The 23995-nt window shown below is 47.5% G+C and overlaps 1 protein-coding gene and 1 long non-coding RNA gene across 5 annotated transcripts in view; one reads left to right on the top strand and one right to left on the bottom strand.

The window, feature by feature from the left end:
- The window catches only part of Znf473 (zinc finger protein 473), a 16331-nt gene extending 7668 nt beyond the window's left edge, over positions 1-8663 (top strand). For 3 of the 4 annotated variants that reach the window (XM_048790485.1, XM_048790487.1, XM_015496481.2), the window contains 3 exons: positions 1624-1750; positions 3462-3551; positions 5807-8663. In XM_048790485.1, the coding sequence (XP_048646442.1) occupies positions 1624-1750; positions 3462-3551; positions 5807-8190 (2601 nt within the window). In that variant the 3' untranslated portion in view covers positions 8191-8663. Of the gene's footprint in view, positions 1-1623; positions 1751-3461; positions 3552-3953; positions 4050-5806 lie in introns of those variants that run through there. The other variant, XM_048790488.1, reaches the window with a different exon arrangement.
- LOC125612565 lies at positions 5789-23995 on the bottom strand. The gene is made up of 3 exons (XR_007342982.1): positions 23973-23995; positions 18016-18094; positions 5789-5921 (listed from the first exon to the last, which is right to left on the bottom strand). It is a non-coding gene; the product is annotated as an uncharacterized LOC125612565 (long non-coding RNA).

The following is a 23995-nucleotide window of genomic DNA, read 5'->3' as shown; positions in this document are numbered from 1 at the left end:
ACCAAGCCCCTGACTGGTCAGCCTCCTTGGGGTCATGCATCAGGTAGCAACTCTTGTCCCTCCACTACCTAGCTGTGTGGCTTAGAGCAAGTGACTTTGATTCTCTTTTCTTCTACAACCTGGGAATAACCCTGCCTCAGAGAGGAGCTGGGCATCTAGTGATTCGCTGCACCTCGAGCGCTGATCCCATTCCCAGCACAGGAGGCGACTGGACAAAGAAAAGCCTTCAGGTCGAAGGCCTGGAGAGTTGGGTTGGGAAGTGTAAGCTGGGGGTGGAGGCCTTCCCACGTGCCACATTGCCCAGCAGCTTCTCAGTCACTTCTCCTGGGTAACCCTGATGAGATGGGACTCACCGGTCCCTTTCACTAGTAGGCCAGGAATCAGGCTTAAGGGGCCACCCATAGTGGAAAGTAGTGGGGCCAAGCCTCAAACCCAAACTAAACAGAGTTAGTTTTTCATTCTTAAAATATTCCTTTGTGTGTGCATACACACATGTCCTTACACATGTGCCCATGAGCACACTAATGAGGATCTAGAAAGGACAGTCCAAATAGCCATAGTTTCACCTTGTGATGGGGTGATGGGGATGGGCAGCTTTTCACTTTCTCTTGTCAGTACTGAGCATTTTTATTTTTATTGCAGTGCTGGGGATTGAACCCATAACCTCACATATGCTAGGCAAGCATTCTACCACTGGGCCACTTCCAGAGCCTTTGAATTCTTATTTTAAATATGTATTAATTAGTGAAGAAATCTAGCATCACTAAAAGTTGAACAGTAGACATGCAGCTTAGGTGGTTGTATTGCCTAAAGTGGATCTGGCACCACATTGGGGCGGCGGGGGGGGGGGTTGCTTCCAAAGGCTGTACTGATTCTGATCAGGCCTCTGCTCTCCTCACCAGTTTATAGGAAAAACAGGGGCAGAGGGGCAGCTAGATGTAGGACCTTAAGTCAGGAGCATGGAAGAATAAAGAGGCTGCAGGGGTATGGCTGAGGAATGAAGGTCTGCTGACACAAGCCAGCTGCACACCTGGGCCTCAGAACTCGACAATGTAACTACAGAATTAACATCAAGAAGTCAGACAAATCTGTGTGTGTACTTGGAATATGGTCTAGATATTAAGGAATATTAAGTAATTACTATTAATACTGCAGTATTCACAGGGGAAATTAGAGGTCCCGTGGGTGCTGGGTCCATCCGGTTAATTATATGCATTTCCCTGCTTGTGTGTGTTTGAAAATTTCCACAGTAATACAAATTAAAATCTTGATCTAATACAAAAAAAAAAAGACAAAAGCAGGAAAATCAATGGATTTTTTAAAACTTTTTATTATTTTTAAAAATTTATTTTCTTTTGAGAAATCAATGGATTTTAGATCAGGCAGATTGGGTTTAAGTTCTGCCTGTTTGAGTGATTTGACATCGTTTTCTCCCATCCAAGACTGTTTCTTGCCTGCAGTATACAGGGCTCTTGAGTGTCATATCTCAAGGTTCCTGTGAGGCTGAGAACAAGATGATTACTGCCAAAGTCCTGGTAAACTGAGGGTTAGGGTGCCCTGAGTAGGTTGTTGGGCTCTTTCCTGGCCCCAGCACTTGAATGACTAAGTGTGTTTGCATTTTAGGAATTTGTCACCCTCAAGGATGTGGCCATGGATTTCACCTTGGAGGATTGGGAGCAGCTGGGGCTAGACCAGGCAGACCTGTTCTGGGACACAGCTCTGGACAACTACCAGAACCTCTTTCTTCTGAGTGAGTGCTCTTCTGACTCTGGGGTCCCAGTCACTGTCCTACTTGGGGATCACCTGTGCTATCCACCCACCAGTTGGAGTCCCAGCTTCTGAGTGCCTAGGTATCAGCATGGCCCAACCCAGTCATTCTCAACTGGCTGCCTCTGCCTGCCAGCAGACATTGGCAATGTCTGTAGACATTTTTAATCCTCGCGTTTGGAGCAGGAGTGCTATAGTGGGTGAGCCCAGGGATGGGGGTGCTATAGCGGGTGGAGCCCACAGATGCTGCCACACCTCCCACAATGCACAGGACAGCACCTCCAGCCGAGGGTTATCCAACCTTCAAATGTTAGTGGAGTGAGGCTGAGAAGCCCTGTCTGGCCTCCTGCCTGCCTCTGCAGCTTCATCCCTATGAATTTCCTACTTGTAACCATGGAGTCATTCCTTGACCTTAGGGTCACTGTGATTGCCGTCCCCTCTGCCCATAGTTCTCAGGGCTTCCCTTTGTTACACTGAGCTGTGACCTATGAGAAGGCCCTGCCTCACTCTCCTCAACTCCTTCATGGCTCCTTAGTGTTCTAACTACTTAATCTGTCATCTGAAATGGGAACTTCGTAGGGGCAGGATTTTTAACCTGCTTTGTTCATTGGTGTCCCCAGTACCTACCATAGGACTCCAGTGAACCATTTCTGAGTGAATAAGCAGTGGAGTAGCAGAAACTGCTGTGTCATGAACCAAGTCCTCTGCTGGTCAAGCTCTCACTCAATCTTTTGGTCACCCCATGAGGAGGTTGGATTGCCCTCTTTCACTGATCATTCTGAAACTTAGGTTCACAGAAGGGAAGTTGCCTTCCCAGCCAGGTTAGGGTCCCCAGGAGCACCCCCAGGTTCGACGATTCACAAGGAGGACTCCGCCTATGGTCAGACTCATGGCTGTGATTTACTACAGTGAAAAGGTATAGAGCACAGTCAGCAAGGGGAAAAGGCAAGTGGGGTGAGGTTCAGGGTAGCCAGGCTCAAGCTTCCAGAATCTTCTTAGTGGTCACATGGGATTCACTTAATTCCCCAGCAACAAGATGTGACAATACATGTGAGATGTTGTTTACCAGGGAAGCTCATCGGAGATTCAGGGCCCAGAGTTTTTATTGGGGGTTGGCCATATGCCCCATTTGCCTGGCACAAACCCAAACTCCAGACTCACAAGAAAAGTAGGTGTTTCGTTTAAACCATATTGTTTGCACAAATCGTTTAGGCCTAGCGATCCTGTCTTATTAGCTCTGGGGATGTGGGGAGCCCTCTTTAAAGCCAGGTGTGCCAGCAGGCTTTTCCCAGGGGTCTAGTTGGACCGGCTGTGTCCACCCACTTCTGCACAGCAGCCTCACAGACCCAGCCCCAGTGCATGTCTGGCATCTCCCAGCCCCAGCATCCCAGTTCCCCATCACTGTCACCTCAGCTACTTATTTCCCCTTTTTAGGTCCTCAATTTTTTCTAAGAATAATTTATTCTAAAAGATTAAAAAATAAATAAAAGACTACGTTATGGAAACTTATTTGATAGAATTTTGTCACACCGGAGCAGGTCTTCTCCAAACTATAGCCAGTATGTGCTACAGACGCAAGATAGGGGAGTCCCTGCTGTGTGCAGGATAAAGTTGGGAGAGCTGAAAGATTCCTATTGGACATATGGTTGACTTTCCACATTGTGATTGACTGCAGTGTCATTCTGTCTTTGCAGATCCCCCAAGACCCAGCCTGACCTCCTATCCAGATGGTGGGGAAGAGCTGGAGGCCCTGGTGGAAGGAAGCCCAGAAGCAGCTGGCCCTGGTAAGTGGACGGGAGGGCCCTTGGTGTACCTCAGAACCTCTGCCTGAGGTGGCCAACTCCCAGTGTGTCTGCCCAGACATCTTGACATCTGGCCTGTGGGTTTCATTTATCCCTTGGTGTCTGTCCCTTCATTTTAGGGGGGATGGGGATGCTTAAGCAATACTCAATCTGACATGCCTGCTGTGTATCCTCCTCCTCCGGCCTTTTGCACAGACTGTCCTGGTGCCTCTCCTGTCCTCTTTTCTTCCTTCCAGATTCAGCAAGGGGAGGCTGTTGACTCCCTGTGTCAGTCTCTGCCCCCTTCCTGCCTTGTGCCTATGAGGCGTAGACCCCCAGTCTGTCTACCTCTTTTCCCTCCCTTTATATAGACCCAACCTTTCTCCCTTGCCCTGGGCTTAGCAGATGACCACATTTGGGAGTAACTCAGGCCCAGGACTGAATGCTGCCAAGAAGATCCACTCTGCTGTCTCCCGGGCCAGGGTTCCTTTGATTGAGCAGGTCAGTGAGGATTCCTGTGGTGCTTCCCCTGGTGGAAACATCCCTGGGAGGAGAGAGCAGAAGCAGGTGCCTCACCTGGGTGTGGGTGGCTTCGCTCAGTGTTACTGTATCAGTGTGAGGAGGAGGGCCCTGAACCAGAGATCACAGGATTCCAGGGCTCTACCTGCCCATCAGTCTGCATCCCTGTGCTTGGCTCACTGCCTATGAGTCCTCTGCAGCCTGCTGCTCAGCACCAGTGTCACATGAGGGAGACCAATCCAGGCACGTGCTCCCCTGACCTCTCATTTTTGTTTCTGTTACTTTAACATAGAGGATATTTTCAAGTAGAGACAACTAAATATATAGGTAGGCATGTGTGTGTGTGTGTGTGTGTGTACATGTACATCTCCAATAGTCACAACTGTGCTGCATTGTTATCACTCAGGTCTTCTTCCTGCTATAACTGCAAATTCTGCTAGATTCATCCTGTGTTCCCAGCTCTCTACATCATGCTCAGCATGTAAGAGGGGCCTGGTACACGGCTGTTAATGTGCTCCAGGCATAGGCAGCAGCATGCACAGAGGCATAGTGAGGAGAACAAGCCAGATAGCTGTTGGAGCAGAAGCACAGAAGATGTGACAATGCAGAGCAAGAGGTGGCTCTGGAAAGATTTTGTTTCAGTTTCACTTAACAGGCTGAGAGATGGGCAGTCTCTGAGATGTTCAGTGGATAGAGAGCCATGAAATCCACGAAGGAACAGACTTGAAAGAATATGATGGTTCAGGATGGGCTGGGTGGGGTAGGGGGACTGGAGGTGTGGAGAAAGCAGTGAATTTCATGTTTTGTGGGGTCCCCGGGGTGCACAGCTTGGTAGTTGAGGGTGGGCCAGATAAGGGCAGATCTGCTTGTTCAGCTTTGGAAAGGGGGCTATCAGGGGTGGTTGAGAGTGCACCTGAGGTACCTTGCTTTTTGTCCTTGAGAATTTTCTGTGACTGCTTGTACATCATCCACTCACAAGTCACAGTAGAGGGTGCTGAAAGCTCAGCTGTTTCAGAGAGAACACAAGGTGGGGCACTCTCAGCAGAAAGCAGTGTGGGGTTTTGGGGATACCTCAGAGTAGGGTGGTACTCAAGCTAGGACACAGAACAGTTTGCCTGTGAAGGGCGCTTGGGCACAAGAGTCCTGTTATGGCACAGATAAGAAAGTTTGGTAAATTCAGGGACATGCAGGAGTTCTTTGGGGCCAGTACAGAGAATGCTGGATTCATGCACTTGCATTTCTCTTCAGAGGCTCTGGAAGTGTTTATTGGGGGAGTGATGTAGCCAGAGCTGGTTGTCACACAGCCCCTGATGGCTGGGTGGAAGTTGATGATTGACACCGGAGAGGGAGGGAGTTGACATTCCCAAGGAGGTCTGGCAGAAAGTGGTGAGTGGGAGTGGGGATGCGGACTCCCAGGATTCAGATGTGAAGGACTGGGTGGGTGATTGGATCATTCTCCAGGAGACTTTGGGGAACACAGTCATTGATGTAGGTATTTGGGTTATGGCTGGGATTCTCCCTCTCAGTTGAACTCCTGAAGTTTCCAGATTCCCTTCTTGAGAATGGACTCCGTTTCTTGATGCCAGTTTCAGACGGGACACCACTTCGGGCCCCTTTCCTTTAACCCCCTTGATGGACAGGCTGGACTCAAGACGTATCACCCCTACTGCCTCTTGTCCACATTCTCAGCCCACAGCTCTGGTCTTTCCCACTGGAGACATTTGTATTCTCTCTTTCAGATATGACTGAGACCAAGGCCTCTCCTCTGCATCAGGATTTCTTAGAAGAAGGGCTCTCCCAGGAGATTTTGGAGGCATTTTCCAAGGATGGCCTCTGGAACTCCAGCTTTGAAACCTGTATAGGTGAGAGCTGGTTAGATAGTTTGCTGGGAGATCCAGAAAGTCTTCTGAGGACTGATGTTGCTATCAACAAGGAAAGTCCCACAGAATGCAATCATGAATTCAAGAGTGGCCTCAGTCCTAGTTCCCCGCTTTCCATAGGAGAAGACTCTGTGATGCATGACATTCCTGAAAAGAGCCTCACACCAGCTAAGTCGAAAGAAAGTAGGAGTGACTTTGGCTACTACTCAGACCAGAGCCAGCAGGATTCTGTACAGGGAGAGGAGACCCTGTATAAATGTAGTGAATGTGGGGAAAGCTTCAGCCGGAGTTACCACCTTATCCAGCACTGGATCATTCACACGAAGGAGAAGCCCCCTGTGCGTCCAGAGCATGAGAGAAGTTTCATCCAGAGTTCCTACCTATTTGTTCGTCCTGTGACTCATACAGGATACGAGTCCTATGTGTGTAAGGAATGTGGGAAAACATTTAGTCAGAACATGCACCTCCAATGGCATCAGAAAATTCACACTGGAGAAAAACTCTGTAACAATCAAGATCATGACTGTCCGTCCAATCGTGCACGACCCATTAAATGTCAGAAAACCACCGTAAGTGCTAAGTCCTACAAATGTAATGAATGTGGCAAGGCTTTCAGCCGGGCTCTTCATCTTGCCGGGCACCAGAAGACCCACATTCAGAAACACTACGAATGTGCCATGTGCCAGGCAGCCTTCAACTTGAAGAAGCATTTCATCCAACATCAAAAGACCCATGCTACAAAAACTACCTCTGAGTGTCAGGAGTGTGGGAAGACCTTCAGGCGGAGTTCGTCACTCATTGAACACCAGGCCATCCACACTGGGGAGAAGCCTTATAAGTGCAATGAATGTGGGAAAGCCTTCAGCCATACATCCTCACTGAAGATCCACCAGAGGGTTCACAGTGGAGAGAAGCCTTACAAATGCAGTGACTGTGGGAAAACCTTCTGCCGGAACACTCACCTTAATGAACATCAGCGAATTCATACAGGCTACAAACCCCACAAATGTCAGGAATGTGTCAAAAGTTTCAGCCGACCCTCACACCTGATTAGACATCAGTCCAGTCATACCACAGAGAAGCTCTTTGGCTGTGCTGAATGCAAGGAGACCTTCAGCCACAAAGAACACTTGGTGCAGCATCAGATAATCCACACCATCAAAGCCCCCTACCAATGTCAGGAGTGTGGAGAACGCTTCATTTGCCATTCAACCCTGAATTGCCACCTGAGTATTCACACCAGAGAAAAACAAGGATTTGATACAAGCAAGAAAATTTTGGATCTGAACTCAGAACAGAGAGAGTATCAAAGGCTCAATGAGAAATGCTTTAAGTGTAACAAATGTGAGAAAACCTTTAACCGTAGCAAATACCTAACTCAGCATGCGAAGATTCACACCAGGGTGAAGTCTTTTGAGTGCTATCAGTGTGGGAAAGCCTTTGGCCACAGTACACAACTCAGTCGCCATCAGAGAATCCACTCTGGGGTGAGGCCATGTGAACGTGGTGAGCACAGGAAAGCCGACCAGAACCTCTCCCTCACCGAACAACAGTCTTCCCAAAGTGAGCACTCCTTGAAGTGTAACGAATGTGGCAAGACCTTCAGCCAAAGTGCTCACCTCTCAGAACATCAGTTAATTCACTCTGGAGAGAAGCCCTTTAAATGTAAGGAGTGTGACAAAGTCTTCACCCAGAGTAACTACCTTATTCAGCATCACAGGACTCATGCTGCAAAGAAGCACTTTCAGTGTAGTGAGTGTGGGAAGACATTCCATCAGAGTTCATGCCTTTCTAAGCATCAGAGAATTCACACGGGGGAGAAGCCCTATGAATGCAGTGACTGTGGGAAAGCCTTTGGCCTGAGTGCTCAACTCATGCGACACCAGAGAGTTCACACCGGAGAAAAGCCTTATGTTTGTCAGGAATGTGGGAAATCCTTTAGCCAGAGCTCATGCCTTTCCATTCACCGGAGAGTTCACACTGGGGAGAAACCATACATGTGTAGCAAATGTGGGAAAACCTTTGCCCAGAGAGCAAATCTTACACAGCATGAAAGGATTCACACTGGGGAGAAGCCTTACGCCTGTGAAATATGTGGCAAAGCCTTTGGCCTCAGTGCCCACCTAGCTCAGCATCAGAGAATTCACACCCAGGAGAAACCTTATCACTGTCAACACTGTCAAAAGACATTTCGGTGCTATTCCAGTCTCAACCGACATCAGAGGCTTCACACTCAAAAGTAACAAGGAGCAATACTGTCTGCTGCCACTGGGTGGCAGCAGAGTCCTGCACATCTGAACATGTTCATCTGCGTACAAGATTTGAAACCAACATATTGAGAGCTTCACCCCTCACAATAAATAAATCTCTTTATCAATAAAGATTGATTAGAAAGTTTATACATATGGGTTTCATCCAAACAATGAGACAAAAGTTGAGAAGCTGTGTAACATTGGGATTCAGAAGTAGATCTGGAGCCAGTCTGCTTGAGTTGTGTTCACCTCTGCCATCTACCACCCCAAGTGACCTTGGGAAAGTTAAAATCTCTCAGGGCCTCAGTGCCCTCTTCCCTAAAATGGGCATAATAATCACCTACCTCAGGGCAGTTGTGAGGGTTAAATAAAGTCAAGTACTTAGAACTGCTGACTGATCTGTGAGTACATGTCAGATAAAACACAAATATGCTCTTTTATATTAAAAGAAGTTTTTGTTCATCTCCCTCTTCTTTTTAAATGCTTGTCCTCTGTCCTAGCCTTTTCTTACTGAATCCACAAAAATCCAAGAGGAGTATGTAAATTTCCACCTTGAATGGTTAGAACTTTCTACTTGTACTCTCCCAAACCTCTCACTCCAAGAAGAATCTTCTCCCTGGCCATATTTGCAAACCATCTCTTTCCATAGTCTTCCTCCATTTAAACCATTACTTAAGCCAGTTGTAGTGGTGCATTCTTGTAATCCCTGCTATTTGGGAGGCTGATGCAATAGGATCAGAAGTTTAAGGCCAACCTGGGCAAATTAGTGAGACCCTGTCTCAAAAAATAAAAAGGACTGTGAATACAGATGTAAAGCACCCCTGAGTTCAATCCTCAGTACCAATAAATGAATATGATGTGAGACCCAAATTTGTCATGGGAGTTAATGGTACTGCCAACAGCTGAATTCACGAATGGGTTCTGCTGATAGCAGGGGCAGTGTGGAAAGCTGCCTTGGGTGTTAACACAAAATAACCCACATGGAAGAGGTGCTTGGAGCTGAAATTTGTTATAGAGATGTTAATTGATGACCATTTTTCTAAGCTAGCCATTCACTAGGCACTTATCGAGGCCAAAGGGCAGGAAGTGCAGATACGATTGCCCTGACCCTGAAGCTTCTGGAATCCAAAAGGGAAGTGAATGACTCCACAGAGGATCACTGTCAATTGACAAGTAACATCTTAAAAATGCTACTTGCCTTATTAGAGGAGGTTCTGGGACCACCAGGGGTTATTGTTGAACCTGGTGAGGGGATCCTTTCTGCTGGAGCTGCCCATTCATCTTGGCCAAGCTAACTGTCCCCTCATGGAACGTGACCAGCTTGAATACCTCATCAGCTCCTGACTTGTGCCATGCTCACTAAGTGACCCAGTCATATTTGCTGAAGCACAACAGAATCTTACAAAGATGTGGGACGCTGACAATATTGCGTATATCTGGGGTGCTGGGGATAGACTGGATGTGTGTCCTGTGCAGTGGACCTTGAGTTCTGATGGTTGGTTTTGTAGTCGAAATGGGGGCTTCCTGGCTGCTAGTTGGGCCCACACCACAGGGGAGAGCTTTCTGTTTTTCACATGGCATGTGTTTAATTATGTGAGTTTTTGTGGGTCCCTGTAGAAATACCCTCCGTGTGTGCATGTTGGTTGGTTCTCTGATTAAAGTTTTGAGTTCAAAAGTATTTCCTTCTTTGGGCTGGGGTTGTGGCTCAATGGTAGAGCACTTGCCTAGCACATGTGGGGCCATGGGTTCAATCTTCAACACCACATAAAAAAATAAATGAATAAAATAAAGCTATGAAAAAAAGGTACCTCTTTAAAGAAAAAAAAAAAAAAGTATTTTTTTTCTCTGGTTCTGATGCCACATTGCCTGGCTACCTGCTGGGCCTGCAGAGTCCCTGGCTACCAGGTGCTCATGTGCCAGTGGGGAAGGGCTTGTGAAAGTGAAAGGTTCCAGCTGGAGAGAGACAGTAAAGTGAAGTCATCAGTCCTCCAGTAGATGAGAGCAGGGAATGGGTTCTGGGGTGTATGGAAGCCCAAGTGTATTGGGCTGCTGTAACAAATGGCCATTGACTTGGTAGCTTATAAACAACAGAGGTGTAGCACTCATATTCTGGGAAGTCTAAGATCAAGGTTCTGGCAGGTTCAGTGTCTGATGAGGGCCCATTTCCTGGTTCCTGGACAGCACCATCCCACTGTGGAAGGGCCAAGGAAGCTCCCTGGGTTCTGTGATAGGCACACTGATCCCATACTTGAGGCCCGGAGGCCTCGTGCAAACAATCACATTGGGGATGAGGTTTTAGAACATGAATTGGGCCGAGGGGGACCAGCTGTGTGAAATGAGTGCTGAAGAAGGGCTTCTGAGGTGACTAGCAGAGGTGCAAAAGCAAGGAGGAAACCCTGTGAATGTCCTAAGAGAGTCCAGCCGGAGGGAGCAGCCCGGGAGAATGTGGAAGGATGGGAGGGCTTGGCGCAGTCAGGGGAGCAAGGAAGCCTGTGTGGGCCGGAGCAGGAGGAGCTGTGGTGTGCAGGTCAGGTCTAGACTGCACGCCTCAGGTGGCTCTGAAGGGCTTGACATGCCCTAGCAGAGATGTGGGCTACTGCTGGAGGGCTGAGGGCAGAGATGGGATTGACAGGCCTGTTTAGCAGGATTTCCTCGCTGTGGATGACAGAGTGGAGCAAAGGTGGAAGGAGGGATCAGTGGGGAGGCAAAGGAGTGTAGTGGGAGGGGTAAGAGGTAGTATTGGAAGGAATGGGGGGTGAGGTGCTTTCTATATTTGGGCTGCCGAGTTGATACGAGAGAAACCTGGAACTGCTGCTGGGCACTTTGCCACCATGAAGAAAGACCCTACGGGAAAATGAACCAAGGAAGCTCCCTGGGGTCTGCAATAGGCGCACTGATCCCCTTCACGAGGCCCGGAGGCCTCATGCAAACAATCACATTGGGGATGAGGTTTTAGAACATGAATTGGGCCAGGAGGACCAGCTGTGTGAAATGAGTGCTGAAGTAGAACTGAAAGCAAAGAACAGATTACCAGCAGCCCATGTAAGCACCTGGAGTCATCTGTACCTGAAGGTGAAACTTTTTAATCATCTTAGCCAATGAATTTCCTTTTTTCCCTGAGCATCATAATACTCTTGGCTGATAGCAAATCTCTACTTCATACCATAAACCGTTTAAAAATCTGGTTGGATAAAGTTTTAATTCTAAAAAAAATCATTATAAAAAACTCAGGAGAACTCCCCCCACCCCACCCCCATAACCTTAGGGATGAGAAAGGCTGATTTCTTAACATGATAGTTGGTTCAAGAACTAAAAAGGAAAACAGATTTGAATGCCTCAAAGTTTAAAATTTCTGTACAGCAAAATACACCATAAAATTGAAAGAGAACAGAAAACATTAGTCACGTATCAAAAGGGTAAGTATACACATATATAAAGACTTGCTGTTATGTAAAGAGTGAAAATGGGCAAAATATATAAATAGGCAATTCACAGAATGCAAAACATAGATGCATAAAAGATGATTAATCTTTAGGACATTTTTACCTGTAAGATTTAAAATGTTGTTTTTTGTTTTGTTTTGTTTTGTTTTTAAAGCAACTAATACCAAGTGTTTGTGAGGAAAGTGGAGGAGCAGAGGAATAGGTACTCACATACTTCAAGGAATCATGTAAAGTGGTTGGTTCATCCTTTTGTGGAGGACTTGAGCAGTAACTTGGGAAAAAAAACAAAAAAACACTTTTCCCAAAAAAGTACCAATACTGGGGATTGAACCCAGGGCCTTATACATGCCAGGCAAGTGCTCTGCCTGAGTCATGTCCCCAGCCTCCCTCCCCCACCTTGTGAGACAGGATCTTGCTACACTGCTGAGGCTTCCCTTCAACTTGTGGTCCTCATGCCTCAGCCTCCTGAGTTGCTGGGATTATAGGTGTGCACCACTATGACCAGCAATAACTGAAAAATTTAAATGTCATTTTATGACCTCACTCGCATGTTTGGAACTCTTCTTATGCTACACATGTAAAATATAAATGTCTAATGATGCAAAATAAAATGGAAACCTAAATGTACATTCGTGGGGGTTGGTTGCATAAATCAAAGAAGTATGGCATGAAATATGCAATTGTTGAAAGATACATAGGTACATGTTCATCTCTTTGTATAATGTGTTTAAGGTGTACAGACTTTGTGCTCTCATGGGAAATCATCTACATTATGTCAACTAAGGTAACTTCTAAGATCAATATGTGCATGTGATTATGTGACATAAAAATACCACACATCTGAGTAATTATATAATGTTTCATAAAAACAAAAAGGGAGATTCATATTTATAGAAAAAGTCTCAGGTCTTTGGAATGAAGATTTACTGGGCACAATACATTTTTTTCAGTTTTTGTAGCATCTGAATTATGCACAGTGAATATTTCAATCATGAAAGAAGCCCCAAAAGATTAGAAGAAATGCCAGGCAAAGGCTTTAAACCATAATATTAGTTACCACAGGTTAGAATTAGGGTTAGACACAGCACCATACACTGCTGGCAGAGTGCCAAGTGACACAGGACTTCTGCAAAGCCACTGGCGATGTATGTGGAGACTATGACCTCACTGCCAGGATTTCACCTGGCAAGTGATCAGGTGCTCATCCTTGCTGCAGAAAAGATGTTCCATGCCACATTTATAAAAGCCAAGAAAATTAGAGCTGGGCCCAGTGGCACACCTCTGTAATCCCAGCGGCTCAGCTGAGGCAGGAGGATTGTGAGTTCAAAACCAGCCTCAGGCACTAAGCAACTCAGTGAGACCCTATCACCAATACAAAAAAAAAAAAAAATAGGGCTGGGGAATGGGGCTTAGTTGTTGAGTGCTCCTGAGTTTAATCCCTGGTATCAAAAAGGAAAGAAAAGAAAATTAGAGTTCATAACCCACTTGAATCAAATGTATGAAATATGATATGTCAAGAGCTTTGTAATATTTTGAACAACCAATAAAAAAAAGAAAGAAAATTAGAAAGCTAGAACATCCAAGAAGGACTTGATACTATGTCGGTGGAGTAAGTGGCAACTGCAGAAAACTGCAAAGCATTAGATGTTAAGGATTACTTAATGACACATTGATTGACATTTGTTGCCATAGAAATGCAGTTGTGGTCCTCACATCCAGCTTGTGTGAACTGCATTGACTCCAACTGCCCCTTTGGAAAGCAGTTTGGCAGCACATTTGAGGAATCAAAATGCTTGGAGCCTTGGTGCCCATCATTGCCACCCTGGGAATCTGCCTACAAGAAATTATCCCCCAAAGAAGCTGGAGGAGGTGAGCTTGGAACCGCTCATTGCAACATTATTCACAATTGGAAAAGCTGGTGAACCTGTGTCGGTCAGGAACTTAGGAGAAAGAGCTAATTGGGAATGGATCTGTGAACTGTTCTCAGTGACCAACCATTAGCATTAACAATGAGTGTGATGCATAGGCGACAGGAAACTGCTCATGGTATGATGAGGGCAGACTGACTCTACACTGGGACTCCAATGAAATAAAATTACATTTGTTTAAAAGATTTGGAAGAAAGTATGAAAAAATATGGCTTCTGAGGGCAGCTGAATTGTGAAATTCAAAATTTCTGACAGTTTAAACATATGCATATAGAATACAGACCAAAAATAATCCAGAAAGAAAAACCCAAGAATGACTACTGAATCTCTCTGAGCTATGGTTTTACAGGGAATTGGTGTTTTATTTCATACTTCTCCGTACTTCACAAATATCCTTTATAATGAAAGTGTATTATTTCCTACGAAAATTGTTCCTATTATAAAAGTATAAGCATTATTTTTAATATAAAATAATTATATGTTTAAAATATGTAAAAAGTCTCCTTTAGACCTGAATAAACATGATGTTTAGTGGGATAACAGCTTTTTAAAGCATAAATCCCAGAAATATAATAGGCACAAATAATAGGACACTAAAAGTAGCTGTGAGTGTGTGAAAGATATTCACTATTTAAACCAACTTTACACTGTGAAATTTGTTGTTTAAAGTTTTAAAAAATTGCCTAGCATTTGTTTAGCTACGTATATTTGAGACTTTTACTCTCAAGCGTCAATTTTCATAACTTTATTCTCTTTTTCTTGACTTTTTGGGATCCAATTTAAGGGAAGAAAAATCAATTTAAAAAGCTCAGAGAGACCTGTTCCTGGGAGACCCCCCAAACAATGAGAAGCTCTCTTGGCTAGTGATAACACGTGACATCCTCCTTCTAAGAATGATGTCAATATATGGGGTTAGTGTTCCTCTCTGGAACTGGCCTTGAAGATGAGCATTTGTTGCCAGTGTGATTCTGATGTCGGAGAAGGTTTGAGATCTGGGTGTAGGCCTTCCCACAGTCCTCACATTTGAAGCGCTTCTCCCCGCTGTGGGTGCTGAGTCAGGTGGCTGCTCTGACGGAAGGCCTTCCTCATTCCTTACAGGCACAGGGCTTCTTGCCAGTGTGGATTCTCTCATGTTGGATGAGGGATGTGTTGTGACTGAAGCTTTTCCTACACTCCTTACACTTATGAGGCTTCCTACCCGTGTGGGTCTTCTGGTGCTGGGTAACATGAGTGCTGTGGCTTAAAGCTCTCCCACACAGTCCGCACTTGTAGCACTTCTCCCTGGTGTGGGTCATCTGGTGTTCAGTGAGGTGAGAGAGATCTGGGCATATTCCTTCCCATACACTTTACACTCATAGGGCTTCTCCCCAGTGGGGGTCCTTTGGGGCTGAGTCAGGTGGCTGCTCTGACTGAAGGCCTTCCCACATTCCTTACAGGTATAGGGCTTCTTGCCTGTGTGGATTCTCTGATGTTGGATGAGGGATGAGCTGTAACTGAAGCTTTTCCCACACTCCTTACATTTCTGAGGCTTCTTTCTGGTGGTGGGTGAGAGAAGAGTTCTGGTTGACGGTCTTCCCAAACTTGTTACATCTGTAGGGCTTCTCCCCGGTATGGACGGCTTGTGCTGGGCCAGGGAGGAGGAGGGGCAGAAGGCCTTGCTACACTCACTGCATCTGTAGGGCTTCTCCCTTGTGTGGGTTTTCTGGTGGTGGGCAAGGTAGGAGACCTGTGAGTAGAACTTCCTGCACTGGTCACATCTGTGGGGCTTCTCTCCAGTGTGGACTCGCTAATGGAAAGCAAAGTTTGAAGGATAAATTAAGACTTTCCCACATTCCTGGCAGTTGAATGGCTTCTCCATGAAGGTTCTCTGGTGTCTCAAGCTCTTTCCTGGCCTCCTGCCATTCTGGGTTCTCTCTACACCAGGTGCTATGTGCTTCCTAAGGAGGGCCACTGCCTGCCTCAGGCTTCGCCTAGGTTCATGACACCCGAGACCTCCCTACCCAGAGGCATCTCCCTTGGGAGTGGCAAGTAAACACATCAAATGCCTCTGCTGCTTTCCTAGGTTCTCTGGTGGATGGCAACACCATGGAGCCTGGGTCTCCCCAGTTTGGCATCTCCAAGCTAGCCCTTACAGCGCCCCCAACTGGGGAAGCTGACTCCTCAGGACCCTCTTTTGTGGAGGCATCACAGAGCTCATCTCCAAGTCTGAAAGAAATGGAGAATATGAATACCATTTGTCTCAGGTCAGAGGAAGCTGATTCCTCAGAACTGATGGTGCAACTCTAAAAAGAAGGGTCACAAAATTTATATTGCTATTTTAAAAGGCATGAGGTAGACATATTCATTTTATTACATGGAAGGATGGCCTCAATATATTCCAAAAACAAAGAGAACCATATTGTCACAAGCCGCCCATGGGTTGCATGTGGGTCACCATGCATGGAAGCCTAGTGGATAGAAATATCTCGTGTCTGGGAATGACCAGTGGACATTTTCTCTGGTCAGCTGCCCAGGGACAATGTGAATCTCTATCCTGCTCTGCTGTGGCCTACACAGCACCTGAGATGAGTGTGACCTGCCAAGATGTCAATCAACCTGCTGACTGCAGAAATCACGAAGCAAGACTCTGTCCTTGAAACCTTATTCCTGCCTTTGATGTTTCCCCTTAAATAAACCACTGGAGCCACCTTTTCTTTGTCTAGTTCCAGCTCCCATATGGATTAGATTTATCAGGGGCTTCACTATTTGTAAATATATTTCTGGCTATTTGTGTTTTGTTATTCACTAATTATTTAAGACTTTAAGTTTTAGGGTGGCTTACATCCTCCTGGACAGGAAGAAGAACCCCTCAATGAGATGCTGGCCATCACCCCAGTACTGTAAGGGTCCGGCGAAGCGTCGGAGGAAGAGACCACCAAGAGACTGACTCATGCAATTGCAGAAGGGGATTTATTGGGGATCCATTCCAGCGCGCTGGGGCTCCGTGCTCACTCAAGAAGGGAGAGCAGCCCAGAGCCCAGAGCAGGGACTGAGCACTGCTTAAGTACACTTCTTGGGGAGGGCGGGGACTTTACATACATCACAGTCTCCTTTAACAAATCATCATGCACCGCGGGAAAATCAAACAACAATTCCTAAACATGATTAGTTCATTCATTGGCGGGAACAGGTCGGGCGGGGGTGATTGGTTACTCCTAAGCGGGGTACACATTCAAACTGATTGGTTTAGGCCCTGCGATGCCTACGTGCAACGCACAGGGCCCTAGGATATTAATCAACTAAATGGCCAGTAGGGCATTGTCTTAACTGCCTCAGGAATTTCAGGTTCTGGGTGTAGCAGAGGAACTTAACAATACCTAGTCCTTCACTTTTTAACTCAGGCCTTGCAGCTTAGGAACTTTACAATGCCCGGTCTTTTACATTTTAACTCAGGCTTTGCAGTTTAGAAGCAGCTTAGAAACTTTACCCTTTCAGTACCACATTGCAAAACAGTTCATGTGCACATGGGTTGATTAGCTATGATATAATAAACATTTACAAATCAATAAGAAAAGTGACAGAAACAATCTAATAAACTTGTGAAGAATAAATATGAATAGACAATTCTCAGAAAAAAATAAATGCCTGAAAAATTCATGTAAAGATTGGAACAGGGGTATAGCCAGTGGTGGAGCACACACCTCACCCGCACAAGGCCCAGGTTCCATCCCAGCACCACACACACACACACACACACACACACACACATAAATATGCTCACCATCAATAAGGGTAGAGAAACCTAATTGCTAAAATGGTCTTCTATCCTTTCTAGATGGGAAATCGTTAAAAATTCCCATGTTGGCAAGTGAGTCTGGTGTGGACATTCTCACCTGTGTTTGTGGGAGTAGGCAAGGAAAGAGCTAACACAGAAGGTCTATTGTGTTTAATTTTTGCTCATCTCTGCAGCTGTGGCAATGACCTCTGGCCACTCTCTGAGAACTAAACTCCTGAGATGTTTACACAGTTACTAGTTAATGATGCTTTTCTGTGGGCTCAAAACCATGGACATTCTGGCCAAAGGGAACCAATCAGAGTCTTCCTTGAGACTCATATATGAGGTTGCTAGGCAGAATACAAGTTTGAGATGGTGGTAGCCATGCTGACTACCATCTGAAAAAGTGCTGTAGATAGAACGAAGAGAAAAACAGGATGAAGATGTGTAGGTGGCAGGTGGGGGTTGAGAGAAGAGGGGGAAAAACAGGATCAACCTGACAATAAGGGCCTTAGATCCATTTAAACTCACACTGCATGCTTCCCAGTTACATAAGGTATAAAAGAAATCTAATTTTTCTTGAGTTATTTTGATTCTTTACATGCAAAATAGTCCTGAAAATACACTGGATGATTACCATAATGAATATGATGGTGATCATTTAAATGCAAGGTGGGTACAATACACATACCTGTAATCTCAGCAACTTGGAAGGCTGAGCCAAGAGGATTGCAAGTCCAAGGCCAAACTGGGCAAACTAATGAGACTGTCTAAAAATGAAAAAGGGCTGGGGATGAGGCTCCGTGGTAAAGTGCCCTGGGTTAAACCCCTAATCCTTGCCTCCAGTTTTACTAAATGTTTACTCTGTGCCAGATGCTGCTCTAAGCCCGTGCTAGGCCCACCCCAGGCCCACCCCAGTGCGGGTGGGTCCTGTTATTCTCCCCACTTCACAGGCAGGAAGCACACAACTTGTAACCTTGCAAGTCAGGTTACACGACTTGCTCAGTCACACCACCTATCTGTGGCGGGGCCAGGACTTGAACTTGGAGCCTGCACTCCTACCTATGACATGCAGTAGCAGCCACTCAAGCAGGGAGCTGAGAGAACACATAGAAGTGGCAGCTGGGGTTGTGGAGATGGAGAGAGGCCCATGCAGGCTGGACCAGGTGGGCCCTGGGCCAGGCTCAAGCCTGGGGCTTCATCCTGGGGGCTCTGGGGAGCACAGGAGGCCTGGGGGCAGGGGGGACAGGGTCAGCTCTCATGACAGAAGTGCTTCTGGAGCTGTGTGCTAAATGGATTAGGGCGGGAGGGTCTAGTAGGAAGCTGTGGCCTGAGTCGGGGTGGGAAGGACAGGGCTGGGGACACATGGGCTATGGTGAGTGAAGTGGAGATGTGATGTCTGGCCCTGAGATGGGGCAGATGGTGACCACACAGAGATGCCTCAGTCTCCTCTGTGTCAGAGTCCACTGTCCCAAGGGAGGCAAACATCTGGTTTCTGCTCCCTCAATACGCTGTGCCAGGCCCCACTCTGGGTCTCCACCTGGCCATGCCGAACACGATTCCAGTACCACCACCGCAGCCACCACAGGGTGCCATTGTGTGCAACAACTCATGGGACGAGCACAAGAGGAGTAAACTGCTCACACTGTGAGCCAGGAAGCAGAGAAAAAGGAAGGGACTCTGGGGTCCCATGATCCCTTTCCAGAGCACACCCCCAGTGACCTCCGGACTTCCCACAAAGCCCCACTCCCAAAATTCCACCATTTCCCACTACATCCACCCTGGAGACCAAGGCTTTTAGCACTTGGGCTTTTGGGGGATACTCAAGTCACCACAGCACTGCCCCTCCTCACATGCTACACCTCACCCTTAACTGCAGCTGTGGCTTCCCCTTGTTGATCAAAGACACCATCAGATGAGAGCATCTCCCTTCTCCATTGTGATACCCAGAGGCCAATCTGCAGCCCTGCCCCACACCCACCTTTGCCCTGCAAAATGTCCCTGCTCCAGGCTCAGACTGTGCCCTCCACTCATGCCCGAGCTCCCTGTCCTCACCCCAGCTCCCTAACCCAGCAGCTGGAGCCCTTATAAGAGCGGAGAGGACACAGGGAAAACGGCTATAAGAAGACGGGGCAGGGACTGCGGTGAGGCAGCCACGGCCAAGGAGCACCAAGAGCCACCAGGATGGAAGAGGTAAGGAAAGGTCCTTCCCTAGACCTTCAGAGGGAGCAGGTTCTGCTGCCACCTTTATTTTGGACTTCTGGCTTTCAGAACTGTGGGAGAACCAAGGAAAACCTTTGACGTTCCCTGACATAAAGCATGCACAGGCTCCATTTTGCCCCCTTTTAGTGTGGAAGCTCCATCCCTAAGATCGGCTAGCCTGTCCCACCCCCACTTTTAAAATTACTTCCTGTGTCCTGTGGATTTCCCGCTGCTTTACCTTTCTTAGCTTTTCTTCCGCAGCCAGCCCATTCCACCAAGAGCAACCCCATGCCCACCACCTGCGCAGGAGGTGGGCGGGGTGTGATCATGGTGTCATGGTCAGGGAAGAAAATGACCTTGTTTTTAGAGAACACACAGAGGCTCCCCGGGGATTGGTGTGTGGTGGGGGTTGGATATAGAGACCGAGAGAGGGGAACAACCTCAAAGACAGGAGGACAGAAATCTGGACAGAGAGCCAAGGAGAAGGGAACAGAGACACAGAGAAAAACAAAGACTGGAAGTTGGGGTGCACACAGGGACCCTAAAGTGAGGTTGGGGTGGTGACAAAACCCAGAGCTGTGTAGTGAGGGGGAGATCAGGGAACTGAGACCCAGAGAAAGGAGAACAGATGCTCGGGTTAAGAGGGGCAGAATCCGAGGGTGTGAACTGCTCTTGGCTCTAGGTCAGAATCTCTGGCTGTGATTCTGGGTCTATCACCGTTAGGTCCTGTTAGCTCAGGAGAGCAAGAAACTCACCTGTGGACAACACCCCCCTTCCCTCTCCCCATCACCTTTCTGACCTCCTGACCCACAAGGCTCTTCAGATTATGGCCCCCTCCTCATTCTACTCCTCTAAGCCTCCTTCACTGAAGACCCTACACTGTCCTCACACTCTTGTCCAGCCGCCAGCCCCACTGCCCTTCTCCCTAGTCCTCAGCTACCAGCTACACACTCCTGCCAGGAAGTCCTGGATTAATTTCTCCCTCACTGCTCCTACATTCAGGAAGGACCCTCCTCGACCCCAACCTCTCCTTCAGCGGTTTATTGATGGGAGCTCAGTGACCTGCAGGCTATGCTCTTGTCCCTCCACTGATATTACAGAAGCACAGTCTCTTCCCCTGGGCACAACCCCTCAAAAGGCTGAGCTTACTCACCCGAGCCTTACAACTGGCAAACTCTATCAACATTTACACTGATTCAAAGTATGCCTTTCACATTCTCCTCTCACAATCTGCCATATGGAAAGAAAGAGGTTTCCCATCAAGCAAAGGCACTCCCATAGTTAAGGACGGCCACCTTTTCTTCCTGGGATCCGCCCATGTCCCAAGTCCTCTCAGTTACTACTTTCCCACTCTTTCTCTAATGAGGCAGATGCTCCATGAACTTGAGAACAGGTTTCTACCCCAATCACAACCCTCCTCTCCACTGCCTGCCTATGCCCCTCATCCTGAGGACTGGGTTTATCTCAAGAATTTTCATCTTCTCCTTTATCCCCCAAATGGACAGGAACATTCCAAGTTCTCCTGACTACCCCAACAGCCATCAAGACAGCAGAAGGCTCCTCCCCCTCCAATTCCCAGATTCTCCTGCAGTCCAGAACACTCCACTACAATCAGATTAACACCGATCTCAGAGGAACCGCAAATCCACGCACTCTTGGTATCATTACATGATTTCAGGCATGGAGCCCATCCCTCCGCCTACAAGGCACCCTCTCCAACTTCTTTCTGGGAGAAATCCCTTATTTCTCTTCCTTAATTCAGTTCTCTTTTTCTCTACTAAGCGCTCCACAACATTAGGCTACCGGGAATTCCAGGTTCACGAAACCTGGGGCAACCAACTCTTCTTAACTCCAGCTGCTAGGATTGTTAGCATAATCGCAGCCTTCTTCCTTTTCCCCACCCTCACTATGAATGCTCTTCTTATTCCCAAGAAATAAAAAGTAGCCTGAGATAAAACCTACCGGCTGGTGTCTCCCTGTTCCCTCACTGACAGGAGACAACTTACCGTCCCCTGAGATGGGGACATACTGGTTTCCCTGTTCTCTCCTTGAGAAGATAAAGGGACATGTCGGTTTCCCTATTCCCTCTTTAAGAGATAGAAAACTGCCTTTGTTCCCAAGAAACAAACTTGCCTTCCACAAGATCAGGGGATACTCACTATGTTAGTCAAGACTAAGCCCGCCCCAGCACGTGGCCATGATTCTAGCCTGTAAAAGGTAACATTCAAGGGGGAGTGGCTGCTGCTCTCCCTCTTGCTGCTGCTGTCCCTCTCTGTTTTGCAGAGCAGCCTTGTCAGGCTCCTGGCCATAAACCGGCTTCTCATCCCAGGTGTGTGTGAGATTAGTCCTGCACCATTTTTCTTTCAGGGATGGTACACCAACACTCCTGTCGTACTCCAATTTGATGCCTGCGCAACTACCACGACATAAAATTTCATCATGGGGTGCCACTCCCTCAATTAGGAATGAGACTATGCTTCCCAGTTCAAACGAAAACAAATGCAGGATTGCCAAGGCAGCTCTGATGAGGCTTTTGGTCCCTACTGGTCTTGCCATCACATTCACACACCTATGCCCGGAACTTTCTCCAATTTCCTTCCCCCAACTGTAAAAGTAAACAATGTAATCTCGTACAATATGACATCCCTGACCCTCAAAACCCGCTTGGGGACTCCACCGGCAAGCCTGGAGTCCATATAAATGGGTGGGGTAGAGATCCAACAGGAATAATCAAAATTACCAAGGCCTACATCCAACTGGCTGACAAGCAACACACAATATGGCCCAACCATACTAAACCCATGCCTAGACCCCCTCAGCGCACATTTCCCAACACAACCTTGCAACTCCTCACTAATTCCCATCCGTCCTATACTTCTGTGTCTCTGCGGCCCTCTTACCCACAGCTCATTGATAGCAAACCCTATCCCTCTCCATGGACTTCCCATCTACGTCTCTATTCACCACTTCCTCATGTAATTTCTTGGGACCACTGTATTCCAATGTCCCCTACTTTGCTGCACCCTCTCCCACCCTATGTCTCTATTCCACCATGCTACTAACAGTGTCCTGTGTAACACAACTGACAACGTCACTCAGCCACTTGGGAGCCAACCTGGCATCTTCTTCCTCTGCGGAGCTTCATTCTTTGCTGCTGACACCCCCTATTCCCACCTCTGCCTCCCTGTCCTCTTCACACCAGATATAACCATATACTCTGAGGGGGAGGTTGAACTGGCCCCTTTCCTCCACCTCCTGGACTCCATTCAAGTCCCAGATGCCAAAGAGTAACCCTGCCCAGTCCTCATTGGATCAAGCATATTGGCAGCAGTTGGCCCGGGGACAGCAGGAATAGGCAGAGCCACCCATCTTTACTATAAACTCTCCCAAGAACTGAATGAAGACTTTGAGCAGGTGGCAGACTCCCTAGAGTCTCTTCAAATTCAAGTCACCTCCTTAGCCAATAATGTAGGTATCCAAAATAGGAGAGCCACTGACTAACAGCAGGGAAGGGAGGCACTTGTGTTATTTTAGGAGGGAAATGCTGTTATTTCGCCAACAAATCCATAACAATCCAAGTAAAAACAGCCGAGCTCTGCGCTCTGGGAGTGCAACAAGAAACACCGCCCAGAGGACCACAGTCATCTTCCTGGAACCTTTTGGGCCAGACTCTCCCCTGGCTGTTCCCCTCTCAGGCCTCTCCTTACATTCATGACAGTGCTCTTAATAGGACCTTGGCTGGTAAATTGCCTGAAAAAGTTTTTGAGAAACAGAGTAAAGGCACTCACGAATCAGACCGTAAACCAGCTCTTTCTGAGCCAATATAGCCCCTCCCTGCAGTTCCAGCCTACACCCTTCTTGCCCTTCTTCAGCTGGAAGGAACCCAGGCCCTTGTCATTAGAAGACAAAAGGCCGGAATGCTGGGTCCTTAGGCCAAAGTAACTTCTGAAAATCGGCAAAATGCCCACCCAGGTGTGACCTTCCCCTTAGGCCCACCCCAAGGCGTCTGACTACCGAAACCACAGCAAAGGCGCCAAGTGACAATCACAGGGGCAGACAGGTATTTTGAAGTTGTTTCCAGCAGGCTGCTGGCCTGGCAGAAGGGCAGCCTGGCAGATGGTCTCTGTCAATAAACCTTTGCTTGAACCCAGAGCTGCGTCTCCCTGGATATTTAGGCCACCTGCCCTAACACCACTTAATGGCTCTGTGATGTGGGAGGCGCGGGAGAGCCTCCAGGAGTCCGCTCCTTCACAGCAAAGTGAGCAAAGGGGCGGACCCATTTCTAGGAATTGGCCCCAGTCCCCTTCAGGCACAAGCGCCCAACTCCCGCGTGGTCTGGGCTGCGAGGGCGCTGAGGCGCTGGGGCTGGCTCGAGCGTGAAACAGGAGGGGACGACGCGCCACGCACAGCCGATTGGGCCCTGGGGCTGACCACCTACCCGCCTACCTAGCACGGCCCACGCTCTCCTG

The sequence above is a fragment of the Marmota marmota genome, unplaced genomic scaffold (genome assembly GCF_001458135.2).
Source record: "Marmota marmota marmota unplaced genomic scaffold, marMar, whole genome shotgun sequence".
NCBI lineage: Eukaryota > Metazoa > Chordata > Mammalia > Rodentia > Sciuridae > Marmota > Marmota marmota.
This window is presented reverse-complemented; position numbering and strand designations above follow the sequence as displayed.